Source organism: Cardiocondyla obscurior, linkage group LG05 (genome assembly GCF_019399895.1).
Source record: "Cardiocondyla obscurior isolate alpha-2009 linkage group LG05, Cobs3.1, whole genome shotgun sequence".
NCBI classification, from domain to species: Eukaryota; Metazoa; Arthropoda; class Insecta; order Hymenoptera; family Formicidae; genus Cardiocondyla; species Cardiocondyla obscurior.
Genome location: NC_091868.1, coordinates 1,529,818 through 1,545,237, shown reverse-complemented (window position 1 = coordinate 1,545,237; position 15,420 = coordinate 1,529,818). Strand labels below are relative to the sequence as shown.

General features: G+C 47.3%; 2 protein-coding genes across 3 annotated transcripts in view; one reads left to right on the top strand and one right to left on the bottom strand.

Moving 5' to 3' along the window:
- The window catches only part of Qin (tudor domain-containing protein qin), a 139,428-nt gene that overhangs the window by 38,309 nt on the left and 85,699 nt on the right, over positions 1 to 15,420 (bottom strand). The window lies entirely within an intron of this gene.
- Positions 1 to 15,420, top strand: part of LOC139102464 (uncharacterized) — a 50,992-nt gene that overhangs the window by 29,327 nt on the left and 6,245 nt on the right. Inside the window, exon 6 of the mRNA XM_070656363.1 lies at positions 10,346 to 10,537. Within this exon, the coding sequence (XP_070512464.1) occupies positions 10,346 to 10,537 (192 nt within the window). The remainder of the gene's footprint in view (positions 1 to 10,345; positions 10,538 to 15,420) is intronic.

Here is a 15,420-nt window from a genome sequence, read left to right as displayed (position 1 = left end):
TTGATGGACCGACGCTTGCAGAGTCATTCGGTGATCGTTGAAAGAGGGAACCGGTCATTGGCCGCGAAAAGGATGGGAAATCGGGCCGGCGCGACTCCTGCGGGACATCGTAGCCCCGCGACCGCAGAGGCGAGCCTCTGGCTTCTCTCACTTCGAATTCCCTGTACGTTCGGTTTGCGATTGAGCGCGAGGTCACGCACGGCATGCAAACGCAAACGCTGAGAGAGCTCTCGCGCAATCGTCGCGCGAGGCGCGAACGGCGTACGTGAAGAGACTGGCGACAGTTTCTAGTAATCCGGCGCCTGTGGACGGGAAATTAAATGCAATCTTCCAGAGCATTACTCGGTTACGCGTCTATCGAGCGGTGGCCACTTATCGAATGTAATACTTTTTATCTCGAAGATGTAACGCGTGCGGTTAGGGACGAGAGCGGCGGAGGAGGCTCGGCGTTTCCTCTCTCGGACGTATTATTTAATTTAATTAAATTTATTATATTTTAATAAATCGATACGAGAGATTCGTAAAAGTTATTCCACTTAGCGAAGAAACACCGAACGAACGAGGCGCGTTATCGATGTTATTTTTTTAGTAACTAATTTATTTATACATAAATCTTCGTCGCGTTGGCGTCGGTTCGTAGCGTGACGCCAGAGCGAATACCGTCGTGTCTAAACGAACGTACTTTTTAACGATGTCACTCGCAGCGGATCGACGATACCGTTGCGAAACGAAACGAGCAGTGTCTGCAATTCGCATAACGCCCGGATAATGCTCGTCATTATAAAAAGGTTCTTCCTGCTGCTCCTCCGCCGCCGCGCTAGCAGTGCGCCAAGATGTAATCTACTTTATATAATAGGATGAAATTTTTATTGGTACATAATTTGTGACGTACCCGAGCGATTTAACCAGACTGAAATCAACATTAATATGATTTCGCCATCCTGCGAAGCCTCGAACGGCCCTCTTTGCTATATTTATTGAAGTCGGCTGTCGCACAGCTGTCACTAAATCTTACTCTAATAAAGTCGCCTTTGATACTTTTCGGTAAATTGAATTTCTAATGGCACTCGTGACCGTCGATCGATTTCGACGCGCCAAAAAGTTACTTAACTACGAGGATCGCGGTATCAGTTATCCGAGCGACGGGAAACAACTCGAACTCACGGAACAAGATCGTTATAAGAGAAAACGAGGAGACTTTGCGTTAAAAGCCACGGTAGACTTTATATAAAACCGCGTTATTGTACCTGTGACTTCGTCACTGCCGATGCAAATCGAGGCCCTTCCGGCCGTATTTTCGTCAAAAATATTTCTCTCGCACGCGAGACGACCGCGCGCCTCCGCCCCGTTTCCGTCCTTGTCTTCTTTTTTATATAAATTTTACCTTATTGATTTCTACATCGAAAAAAACAGCTCATTCTCTCGTTTGCTTGTTCGCTCGCGCGCCATTCACAGAGCCCCGTTGAATCTCCATGGAAACCGCAAATTAAACACGCGGCGTGGAGTAACGGTAGGCGAATCGGTCCGAAGGGTAAACCGGATTTTAAATTAAAAGCTCGCATGCTGCCTAGCTTTCGCTGAAGGCTTTAACTTACTGTACTTGCCAAAAAGCTTGCTTTTTCATGCTGTGATGCGTAGTTCGATTTGCTTTCAATTATTACAATATTGAGAAAAGAAAGTATAAAGTCTCAGCGATTCTTGCGAAGTAAAAAAAAAAAAAAAAAAAAAGAATTGAAAAACATGCAATGAGTTTTTATTACTATTAAAAAATATGGAAAAATATTTTTTCTCCGCGCTGGATAGAGTAACTTTTAAAAATCATATTAATCATTGCGACGAGTAACAAATATTTTAAATTTTTTAACCAATTTCGAAATTAAATTTGCCAACGCATATCTTTCATTAACAATCACTTTAACAATCACCTCAACGTTTATTAAAAAGTTTTCCCCGCGCTGTCCAGGATCGTTTAAAGACGTTGATAAGCTCGGATCTAATCCCTTGGCTTCTAACTGACTGACGAAAAATGAGACGGCTGTTACAAGAGCTCATTCTGGACGTTAATCCCTCGCGACAGAAATTATGCCCGAGTTTATAAGGAACGTGGCTCTCTCCTCCGCTCAGTAATTCGGTATTTCATCGCGCAATCACGTTTCGGCGTAAAAATATTAATAAACTCACGCGTAATCACGACCAATTTCAAAACGCGGACGTAAATTTCGCGCGGAATGGCGAAAGCAAAAGAATATAAACTCTTACGAAAGGAATTTCTTAAAAATAAACGTCGCCCTTGTTATCGGACGTAGGTGCGTACGAAAGAAGCCGCACGTTATAACATCCACTATTTTCTTTATGGAAATTTCGCTGATTATGATGGCGCCGGGGGAAACTTTTTCCGGTCGCGGAAAAGCGGCGCGGCCGCGCTACCGTGTGCGAGTTAAGTTCGAAATCGTTGAATTGACGTAACTTCGGAACTCTGACTCCGGGCCGGCCTCGTCACTCTTTTCTTTATGGAATAATTAGCAAAACTTTTAGAGCGCCCCTGCGCCCGACAGGGCATCTACCTTGTCATGTTCCGTCGACATGCACATTTTTGCTTTACCGCGTTGCTCCGCGGGACGTGTCCCTCCTAGAAAAAAAACCGTGAGAGGGCCATCGGAACGTCAAGGCGTTTTTGGTAAAACTGTCGAGTCTGCGGTAGCCGTAGTGTGCTAATTTCTAAAACGTATCAGTAACAATTGCGAGTCCAGATTTAAACGAAGGTAAAGATTTGCTTACGAGTTGCCTCGCAATAATCTTCTAAAAAAATATTAAAAAAAAATATTGTGAAAATAATTATTTCGTACGATATAAATTGTATTAAATAAGGAATCACGTTATTATCGAGTTTTATTTGCTGATGGTGATTTACGATCTGAACCAGAAAGGTACCAAGCGGCGAGTTTAAAGAAATGCACACACTCGTATTTCTACCGGCGTTAACGCGACGAGTTGCGGGTTTCGTTATTAAGGATTACGCAAAATAGTGCGCGAACACTTGTATACAAAGGATGTAAAATCTCCTTAGGTATTACCGCCGCGAGATAATAACCGAAATTATAGCGGAGGCAACTTATTTTCTTTCGAGGTACGATCGCGCGGGATATTTTAGGAAACGATACGATAAAAATCCGCGGCTGCGCCCAGCGGTACTCGCCGGTAAATTCGACACGGCGATTACAAGGGTGCCCCCGTGCGAGGTTTATTTCGCTTTACAAACACAGCGCGTGTCTCATTTATTCATACCTGTTGGCGATTAATTATACCGCGTATAATACACAGCGGCGATTAAAAATTAAAATATTGTAATAACTCCCAGTGAAAGAGAGAACGAGAGAGGGAGATCGTGCGCGCAATGAATGTCGACAGACCGCGGGACGTGCCTAGTGCGTTATTCACGATACGCTTGTACATGCAAGTTAATGCGGTTCGGTAGCATTATGCTACTAACCGTGTATTTTAGCGAGATTAATGAGTTCAAAATATAGAGATCATTAATAACAAATCGCACCGCGCACCCACGATGCCACGGTTAAGCGAGGTTTTTTTTTTCCGCTCTCGCAGGTGTGTCCATAAACGTCATTACGCATTTAATAATAATGATGCTATCATTATGCTTTATTATGTGCCGTAAACCGTCAGCTGTTCGTCACGGACGAATTTACGTAACACGAGAGATGGGGAGAAAAAAGAGTCGAGGTCCAGGCTGTAATCATAATGACTACTCATCCCAAAAGATCCGCAGTTTAACCACAAAAAAAAATAAAATAAAAAGAAAAGAGAGGAGGGCGTATTAATAATTTGCGTTTTAATTAAGGGAAAGATTAAAACTCGCGACGGAATTTTAGCGTCGAAAGGATCATTGCGGCGAAGAGTTCAGAAGCGCGAAAATCTAAAAATTTCACAGTCCGAAAGAGAAAGAGAGAGAGAAAGTTTCGCTCATCCTTTGGTCTCGTATCGCGATTTACCTCTGCGGAAGAAAAACGCATTTATCTGCGCTCAATGCGTAAAAGTCATTTCGACTCGTCATCCCGGAAAACCTCAGAAAATGCATCGTTTATGCGGAACCAGGAAAAGGAAGGAATCCTCGGTAGTCGGGTGGTTCGGATCGATTAATTATTTAACGAAACCCCCTCCCGCGCACCGCGCACCTTCTCTTCCTCCTGCTTGCCCACCCCCATCCACTTCCCGTTGCTCTGCCGGCGTTTTAGCCCCGAAGCATCGGCCGCTCGTTCCGTCTATGTTTCCATCCCGTGTACACCCCCTCAGTTTCTCTCTCTTTCTTTCTCTCTCTCTTCCGCTCTGTCTCTCTGTCTTTTACCTTTTGCGCGTCGACACCCTCATCGACCCCGCCGACCGCCCCCGGTCTGAAATTTCATCGTGAACACGAGAATCGTAACTTCGATCGCAGCGTAGCCCTCGACCGTAGTACCCCCCGTCGAATGCACGCGAGGGGGATGTTGCTACAACAGATACGTAATTACGTACCTTTTGACGAGGAATCTTGCGATGTTGCGCTTATACGCGTATATAGAACGACAGTCGACGCAATATTAAGAAAGAGATTGGTAATTAAGTTCGAAATTGTACAACGTGAGTCGTAAGACCATGAAAGGTAAACCTGACAGACGCGGAAAGTGTGCGTTACCGATAAAAAATCGTCGGTACCGTGACTGATGAGTGTAATCAATAAGCGATTGACTTGAATGAACGAAGTACACTTAGAGAGAAAACGCTTGAAGGCGCGAATGTACCGAAAGTGTCGGCGAAGAAATATGAAACTCGAAAGACTCGGATACACGGGGAAACGAAAGAGGGCGAGAAACGAGAGGGCAGCCTAAGGAGGGGATGGTCGGGCGTGATAAGAGGGTAGGGGCGCAAGGATGCACAGACGCACACAGTTAAATGGCTCGATAGCTGGTGGACGAGGCGAGGGTGCACAAAGGCGGCGGATCGTTCTTTGCGCTGTTAAAAGGCCCTCCTTCTAAACGACCATGGCGAAAAGGTTCTTCCTCCTCGTCGTCGTCGTAAACACCGCGCGCGCTGCGACCTCGCCTTCTCTCTCGTTCTATTTTCTCTCCTCATCCCTTATCGCCCGGGCTGCACGTCGCTCCGGCTCGTTCTCGCGGCCGGGAGAGCGAGAAAGAGAGGGAGAAACGCTCCTCCGCTTCTCTCTCTGTCTCCCTTTACTCTTCTCCCCCCTCCCCTCTCCGGCCGCCCCCGTGAATTTCTTCGCGCATCGGAGAGACGACTCCACCTTCCTCCACGGTGTCTCGTTTCCGGGGTGACGTCTTTTAGCAGAGTCAGCGGCGAAGCGCCTGACGTTCGCGGATGCCTACGGACCCGATACGCGCGAGATCATCGTCTTCTCGACCCTGGGATTGGGACGCCGGGATTTTTCAAGGCGCGCGTCGAGAGACCGCCGAGTGATCGAGAGTGGCGGTCCTCGCCCTCGCCCGCGTCGATGCACTTTGAGGGGGATACTTAAAGGAGACCCCCGAAAGGGCGGGCAAACACGTCGGTGGCACGACTATCGGTTAAACAAGCATTACCCCATCCTCCATCGTTTCCCTTATCCACGTACCTGTCTCCTCGTATTTCCTTTGCGGGTTTACCGCCGCTTACTGTTTACCGCGGTATCATATTTACTGCGATTTATCCGTGGCGTTATCGCGCCTGCGGTTTCACCTTCCTTTCACCGCCGGAATATATATTTTACGATTACGAGTTTTTTCGATTTTTTACATATATATATATAATATTCGTAAAATGTTAGAGCCGAAATTTAAATAATACGCTCGAGATGAGGGAAGAAAATAACACGTTATAGAGTAACGCATTCGGCGGTCTTGGAAAAAAGATTCCTTCTCCAACGCTGACTGGAAAGTCCAACTATTTTTTTGCACGAGATTTCACGAACCGGAGGGCAATTTCCAGTGTCACGGTAATCGATAATCACGACGGCCGGTTCGTCAAAGTTTTTCCAAATTCGCTCGACGAGAACGATTCTCGCGGTGAGAGAGCAGGGCAAACTTGAAGTTTTCCGCGTCAATGATTATTCACCCGTTTTTAAGCGCGTCGATCACGGCGTTTCCTCTAATATGAAAGAACGAACAAGGGAATAATTAGGCCACCGAAAATGCAGCGGCTAATGGAGAAGCGGTACGATCAATAGTTAATTATCACACGCAGACAGCTGGCCCCGGGTCGCCGCGGTGCAGCAGCGACGGCATCATATCCCGATTTGTCTTTCGGAAATAGAAACTCCCTCTCCCCCTTTCCCCTCCAGCTTCTCTCTCGCTCTCTCTCTCCTCTATTTTTAATTCAACCATTCGCGCCGTCCTCGGGGCAGGCCGAATCGATTCGCAGCGTCCACGCATCCATGCGTTATTACACACCCCGCTGCGGTAATTTAGTTCGGGTCGAGTACGCTTAATACCTACTTTTGCCGCCGGTACGTATTTGATAATTATTCGGCATCCGACCAGATCGGCCGAATAATTACACCTGTTTGTCCGTGGCATTTAATATAACAAATGTTATTTGATCCCGCGGTCCGATACTTGCATACGAGCGCCCGTATTTTATCATTCGATATCAGGGAGAACGCAGCGCAACGCGGCGCATCTCAGTCACATAAATTCGCGCAAATCCGAAATTCGTCGTTTATTTAAAAAAAAAAAAAAAATCGTGGGATCGCTCGTTTTCGCGCCCGCGGCTTCGCGCGGCCGAAAACCTTTTTCGCGAAACTGAATATTTCGACGTAACCGCGTGGTACCGGATAGCCATTCTCCCCGTATTCCCGGGATCGAACCGCCTCCGGGATCTTCGTGCAAGCTCGTTAGAGTTACCGTACGGAAATATCGGCGACAAGCCACGTTGCAGAGCGGCGAAGATCGATGCGGCGGAGCAAGGGGGGAGGGAGGGGTCAACGCGATTCGACACCGTCATACATATTTAATGTCCTTTAAGCCGGTTCCCCGTCAAGGAAACACGATGTTCGGATAATAGGCGTGGTGCAGCATCGCCGCATGTTGTCTCCGCGCGGGTGATTACTTCTCCCCCCTGCTATGACCTCCGACCCGGCCCGGGCCGGCCACGGTAACCCGCGGTTCGAACAAACCGGACGCGTGCACGATCGGCCTCGCACACGGATAAATACGAGAATTAGCGCGCGATTCGTACCTATGTTTGCGCATCGGCGCTTTTTCCGGCGTGCGCCGCGACGCGGTCGCGAGATTGCGGACGGCCGGCTTTCCCACGCAGCACGCACGCACGCGGGAACGCGCTCGGTGAAAAACGATCGTACTCTTGTTTCTCGTTTCTTTGCATTCTTCGCCGCTCCCCTGTCCCTCTTTTTCCTTTCTTTCTTTTTTTTCTTTTTTTTTTCCTTCGTCGATTCCTTTGCAGTTCTCCCACTGACTAACCCGTCTGCGTCCGTTTCTTTCTTTCTTTCTCGCGCTTTCTCTTTCTCTCGGTTGGGACTCTCTTGGTGAATTTTCATGCAGCAGCGAGATATTAAAGCGCCGTTTCCCTGGGATATTTGCGCGTCGAGTGAAACGCAGAAAATAGTTACGACGCGGGGGCGCACGCGCACGCGACTCTTTTTCTTCCACGCTCCTTTCTGCTCCTTTAATGGGAAACGGAGGAGGACGGACAGATAGACAATATTTATTATACTCCGGAACTCGATCCACCTTTTGCGAGCGGCATAAAGTAAATACGCAGCGAAATGAAGCTACGAGCGACACGGTGGAAATTGTAAAACTAGCTGAAGAAGTAACGATACTTCAAAGAGGCACATCCACGGCACGGATGATATCGTAATAATCTCAGGCGGCTCTGTCATAAAGGGTTATTGAACGAGAAATCGATACCTGACAGAGGGGCGGGAAAAAAAAGACTGCGTTTGTTAAATTATGCAAGGATCCTAACTTTCGAGCGAGCATTTAGCGAACAGCTCGAACGCGATAAGAAACGTGTCAGTCATCCGTGTAAATTCTCGCGATCATAGCGATTACTCATCAATGCTACGAACGCGCCGTTGTCTCGGAAAGAACAAAAAAAAAAAGCCCTCCCCTCGGCAATATTTTATCGTGCACGTTCAAAGCACATTAAACGGCATTCGATTCGTACACGCGGACTGGAAATATTTCGCGATATTTAATAGTGTTTACAGTGAGCATTTTCGGAAACCCTCCCGCGTAACATCGAAATTGTATTTCACGCGCGATCAACAGCGAAATTCACGCACGAAGGAAAGGAGAGGAACGAGAGATAAAAAAAAAAAAGAGAGAGAAAAAAACAGAAAGAAAATCGGCAACATATTATAGCGATCGCAAATCCCGCGCGCGTAAGCACGTATTGTCCGCGAGCGCGAATTAAACCGCAGCGTTTTGACGCATAAAGTTCGGCTTGTCGATGAGCCATTAATTAGCTTCCGCCGCACGGACGCGGCGGTCGGTATCAAATGGGATGAACACGGTATCCCGTCGAGCTTTCGTAAAGCGACGTAACACGTACGCCATCCCCTATTCGCGTTGTGCCCTACTAAGGATTCATAGCGCGATTACGTGGTCGAATTTATCGCATTAATCACGAATTCTCTCGTTTATATTTATCGGCGCGACGCAATAACAAATCGTTTTCGCGCCCGGGGACAAAAATCCGAAGGAAAACCGTTCGCGAAAAAAAAAAAGCTCAACGTCGACGTCGACGCTGAGTTCGGATCGCGAGTTGTATTTTTCATCCTCAATTTTTACGACGACTCCGATCGATCGACGGTTCAGATTAATCAAGGACCGCGCGATAAAATTCTCTTCCGCGTCCGTGATTCCCAAATCTTTGCTCGGAATTTTACTCCGAATTTTCGTTTCCTCACTCGGGTGTGAAGGCTTTTTTTTCTTCGCGGCAGGGCGCGGCAGCCACTTTTATTCGACGAGTGGGAGACTCTGCGAGACACTCGGGGACTTGACCCAGTCCGTCGACGCGGAACTTGGCCCATTCACGCCGGCAGCGTCTAACGACGCGAAAGTTTCGCGAGATACACGTTTGCGGGCCAGAGAGAGAGAGAGAGAGAGGCAACCGCCGAAGTTTCGCGTTGACCCGCGCTTCGCTTCTCAGCCGGCGTTATTCAAAATATATATTTGCGATGTACTGCACGCGGTCGAAGTGATCCGGTCCCGTGCGTTGCCTGGGCACTTGATCGAAATTAACGCGCCTCGGAAGTTCGGAGGGGAGGGGAGCTAATTAATTTTCGAGCGACCAGACCCCGTCGTTAAAATTACCACCGTTATCGTTTCTCACGCGCGCTCGTACTGGGAAAGTTATATGGGAAGTTATTGAATGTTTGACGTGGCGTCGAGAAATTTCAACATTTTACAAAAGACACGTTCGCAAAGCTACTCGCCGCGGCGGCTGTCGTTGAAGCGCGAAACGTTCCGGCGCGCCGTGCTTCACGAAAATCACAGCCCGGGTATTAATATTCAGCGAGAACGTAACAATAAGAGGAATTCACGTACGGTGGGAGGGCGGCGGGATCCGGAACGCAAATACCGTTGTGCATCTGTACCAAAGGTGGAGGAAGAGAAGCCACAGAGCATTAGGCCGGCGGTGTTTCTCCCGGGAGGAAAAACAGCGCGCGGCGATGAACAACATCGATTAAACGTTCCCCCGCATGAATTAAAGAGACTGTAAAAATTTGTTTACCGCCGGGAACCGCGTCGTGACGGCTGGCCGCATTTTCAAATGATTTAAATTTTAGATTGCTCAAATGACCAAAACCCCTCGAGGTTTCGACGGGTGGCGGCGACGCCAACGTTTCTTTCGTTTTCTCACTTCTCTTCGGCCACCACTTTTGTTTCTCCCCTCGCAGAGAGGCGGACTCATCAAGAAGGAAATAACAGTAGACCCGGCACAGCGTTTCAATCATGCGAATTAATAGGAAGAGAAAAGACAGTGCAATTAAAAGGATAACAGAACCATTAGTCTCGAGGCGCATCAGATCGACGCAAACTTTTGTAAATTAAGACGCTCAACCATTTAAACGTTCAAGTAAAAAAGAAAAAAAAAAAGAAAAAAAAATTTAGACTGTCGAATTCTTTCCGACCGCAAAGCGGGTTATATCTACGTGAATTCGTCGCCCTTTCCTTGCGAACTTGACGTCGAAATAAATAATAAAAATTTTAACATCTAAAGTACTAAATTATATAATATTTAAGTTAATCATTTTTACGTCGTTCCCTTTCACGGCTACTTGTATGTTAAAAAAAAATTATTTTTTTAATCTAAGAGTTGGCTTTTGCAGGCGGCGTGCGTGGAGGTCGGGGCAACAAGGTGTCGAAGCGAGCGAAGCCTCTCGATCCCGACGAGGACGACTATTACTACGATGATCCCGTCGACGAGAGGAACAATCCGACGAACGAGGCCCCGGTCGTGCCGCCCGGATTCCTGAGCCCGTCCGTGCGGGAGTACCTCGATCTTGGTAAATCGATACCCGGTACGTAAACAAGATCATCTCGCGCAAAGTTGTCCCTTTGTGAACTGCTTTGTCGGGCAAAGGGTAGAGAGGCAGGACGCGGCGATCCCCGGTGAAAGTGCAACAGTCTCGGATCTATCTCGTCTTACGCCCGTATTTCTACGCGCGCAAGCTTCCCCATCCTTACCCATCAGCCTCATTCGCCTTCTTCTTCCTTCCGTTTTCTCCTCGTTCCGCGCCGAGTGTTGCCTCCTTTGAAATCGAGAGTGGACGGCGTCGCGTAAAAGCCGGTCGATTGTTATTTCTCAACTGGCGAGAAACAGACGGAGGAAGGGGGGCAGAGAATTTTGCGCGCAGGGAAGCGGCGGGTATCGCGAGACGTTCGCGAGAACGATTTCCGCCAAGTAACGGGAAATAATGAGGAAATGGAGAATGCAAGAATATGATGAAACACGGCAGGAGAGGAGACAAGTCGATTGCGTAGAAACTCTCTGTCGAACGCGCCTTTCGTATTCTCGGGTAGAAAATATTTCACGCTCGGCGGTGCCAGACTGCGAGAAATGTCAGAAACGCGTGGAATTGACCCTTTACTTTAAAGTACCGTCTCCGACCATTTATAAGGCGAACACTACCGAATCCGCGAGAAAGACGTAACTGTATATAACGGTTGAGTAATCTAATGCATTCATGGAATCATCATTTCCGAGGGAAGTTTCGTGCGGAAAGATATGCATCCCGGAGGAAAGTTTCATTAATCTTGATCTACTTGCAGCACAATGCTGATATAAGCTTGGCAAAGTATACAGGGTGGCCCGCAAACGCGTAAATGATAACTTAGAATAGAAAATCTCCGTTAAAAATTTTCAAGTCAAAACTTTTCTTGAGGAAAAAAAAAAAAACAAAAAATAAACCAACAATAATATCAAAACTTCGATAATTTAATTGTCAATTAAAAAAAAAAAAAATTCGTAAATAAATATAAAGATTAATTGGAGAGATACTTAATTGTTACAAAGCTAAAAAAAATGGCTAATAATTAATTGAAAGAAAAATCGGTCGTACAATGCTAGAAAGGATTCGCGATCCCTGGCGGTTTCGGGACACCCTGTGCAGCCAATTTGCGAGATGGCGATCATACGAAAACGTACGGCGATATGCCGCTCACGGCGAAGTCGAGCGGCAAGTCGAACGATACGCTTTGTCGGCTGCGATTATACAAGATTTGCTGGCCGGAAATGGATGGGATTTAAATCTAGACGGACGACGCAATACCGCCCAGCGTTCATGAACACCCTTCAGCAGGTAATCCGGCCGACAATAGACGCCGGAATGAAGAGGTAGATGCCGGTGCGAGGCGGAAGTATAAGGAAATACGTAGCCGCATACCTCGACGAGCAATAACTTATCTTCCACCCGCTCCTTACCTTTTCCTCCTCGTTTCCGCAATCGCATAAAGCGCGCCCCGAGCCGGAGAAGGAACTCGTCGAATATGAAACACCGCGTCGCGCCCGTTTTCCGCGGAGATAACGGCAATTTCACTGATATTCCACGTCTCGGATGAGACAAGAAGGGCACACCGCCGACGTAACGATCCCGTTCGCCGCTCGATTTCTCAGCCACGTTTCTTTATTCCCCGGTCTGCAAAAACACCCTCTTAATTGATTCACTAGCTCGAACTTTCGTCGGGGTACTTTACTACGTCGGCAAAAATCGGCCCTTTTTATTAACCCCCACGATTTCGTTCCCAATTATCGAGGTCTATCGGAGATTTTTTAATTGGCTGTTTTCGATATTAACTTAAATATCATAGATTCGTATAATTAAAAAAAAAATATATATATGTACAATTAATATTATACGATAGTGTGTGAACTTGGAGCTCTGTATTCAGTCAGGACGAGGCTTCGTCAACAAGTTTCACGGCATTAGGAGCTTCGACGGGTTAAATCTGCTTGGCTTAAGTAGAAACTGCGACGGATTTGTCGATAAGCGCTTTAACAGATCGACCAGAATTCTCAAAATTGTTCCGCGATATTATCATTATTTTAAATCAATTATAACCGAGCTGAATCGCGCGGCAAAGTGTAGCGAGAGGCTGCGAAGGGACGAAACGAATTTAGGCCATCTGGAAGGGAACACTGTCGCGCGTTCAGTAATTTTTGCAATTAGCGCAAAACAAGTAAACCGCTCACTAATGGGATTCTGTAATTTACACTCTGCGAATTACGCGTGATATATCGTCTCTGGTTTTTTTTTTTCTTTTTTTCCTTTCTCGCGCTATCCCTCCGGCACGAAGTGCAAAGAGAAGCGGTCGCTTTTGGTTTTAAAAATCATTACTTCAACGTGAGAGATAACTGCATTATTAGTAGCATCATAAATTCACGTCAGTGTAACCGAACGAGAAACGCTATTAATCTCGACTTTATCAGCGATGCTTTTTACTCCTCGACACACACCTTTCTATTTCGAGGAAAATTTGTACGATAAATCATAAAAAGATTAAGAATACGATTAGAGAATCAATTTTCGTAAAAGGATACGATGGACAAGTGCGAGACGACACCGCGACGAGTAAAGTTTCGTCACGACCAAACGACGTGCTCCTCCGCGGAAACGGAAAAATTCGCGCTGCCCGAAGGAGGGGCGGGAAATTAGCGGGGGGAGGCATTTTTAAGCGCGGCTTATTCTCAAGTACCACCGTAATAATCTTGTTAGTCATTAAACCCGCGGTTATACCGCATTAAGTGCGATTTATGTCACTTTGTGCCGGCTAATGGGTTCTTTGAAGGCCCGCTTTGAATTTCAACGCTGACCTATCGTAACGCGAGCAGGCGAACGGCATCCGCATCGACTTGCCACGACGGTCGCCCTGCTAAGGGCGAAAACACCCGGCCGGCGGAAGCGCCTCGTTCCCTTTAGTCGATCGATCGTAAAATATTTGCTGCAGCCTTCGCGTATAGGAGGGAAAATTCCTATAATGGAGTTTGCACATCGCGCTACCGGCAAGGGTAGATAGAAGAGGTTGAAGAGAGGCTGCTGTGCGGCAAGGCAACCCCTGCGTGTGCACGTTACACGCGATAGAGAACGTCGGGCGGGCTGATTTATAAGCGGGCAACACGGGAAAGGGCGTTCGGCGCGCATAAAATTCATACACTAAATTAAATACGACCATAAGTACCTGAAGTACTCGCGTGTGCCCGCGTACTCGTGAAACTTTACGGAACCGAAAGCGATCATTTATCTCGGGCTCACGCCCGAAGGGATACGCTCGCCGCCCGCCATGGAAACGCGAATAATATACGTGGTTAATCCTGCCGACCATTGTTCTACTAGATCTGATTATTTGATAACGCGTTAAACGTATTTCGTCGCGCGATTAAATCGATCACGGGCGCGAGCGACCGCGGTGTAACGTGCGATTGTCGCGCTTAATTCCCTGGCTGCTTTATAACCAGAGGCGATAATCGTCTCGCGTTGATAAACGTACGAACGAACATTGGCCGACATGCGAATTTCGGAAAGCAACGCAGCACCGTGCGCGATAAAGACAGGCAACGTCGCGATCGGTAGGTGTACTTTTTAGCCGTGGGGTAATTTAATAATAATTCCTCCGATATTTGAAACATAAAATCGTGGATTATCGGTGCGTCGATTTCCCCCGAGCGATCCGATAAATGTGCAGCGCGACGATCGGGCCCGCGAATTTGAGAAATTTGCGAGGGCGCCGGAGCGAAATTCCGCGAATATCCATCGATGACGAACGAGATCGTAGTCGACGTTGACGTCAATCTTGCAGCGAGGAGCGACAACGATGCGACGGCGACAATGTCGTCGACAACGACGACGTCGGCGCGCCTTTCGCCGACGTGACGAGGACCGATTAGCGCGCGCAAATTCCCAAACAATGCACGAGGAATTTACGACGTCGTCGCTCCATCGTAAACTCCAGTGTGCGGCTAACTGCCGTGACACCCTTCATACAAGGGCTGATTATGCCGCCCCGAAGCGACTGAATCGTTGCAGGGCGAAAAGGGAGCGAAGCCGAGTCGATGGGGATAATTGCGTAGTATAAACGGCGGAGGGCAATGCCTTGGGGAAAATAGCGAAACAGATAAAGAACAGAGAAAGGGGGAGGAAGGAGGATACAGAAATATAGAGAAATAACGAGACAAAACAGATAGCGAATAACGAGAAGAGATTGGAAATAGAAAAAAGCGGATGTGTGCGTAAAACAAAATGTATTTTTAAACAAGGGAAACTAAATCCGAGTTAGTTTTTCGAAACAATCTCGACCGCGTCGTATACAGTTTGTATCGTGGAGATGACATTTAACAGGAACGTTTAGGAAGTACCGCAACGAACTTTAAAACACAAAAAAAAAAAAAAAATTAATAATTAATAACGGAGACGAAATATATTGTATTTTTTTTATTTCTTTTTTTTTACATTAGTTTATTCCGGAGCTTACAGTTTGTGGACCTTTACACCTTCGCCCGATCCATTCACATACCCGAAAAGATTTTAGTTGTTAAAAAAGTAGCTTGCGTAATCACGAAAAAAGTCTGTTTTAGTTTATGGCTCGGGCGAGCGCAATGAGATCATCCCTAAAACGAGATACGCGCAGGAAGGGATAGACCGCGACATTAAATCGATATAATAGCGTAAACTTATCTCATTGACTTAACGGTTCTCAATTCACCCCGAAGGGTCGCGCGGAAGCGGGCGCCCTGCCCGACGTCACCCTCCGCCCCGGGATCTCGGTGTGCCACTCTCGGATAGGATAATGAAATAGTCCGACCCCGGATGAACTCTGCACCGAGCGTGGGTGCTCTCCTCGATGTCACGGCGGTGCGAGAGCAGCGGAGAGAGTCGCGGGTGAAAACGGAACGGGCAGCGCGAGATGC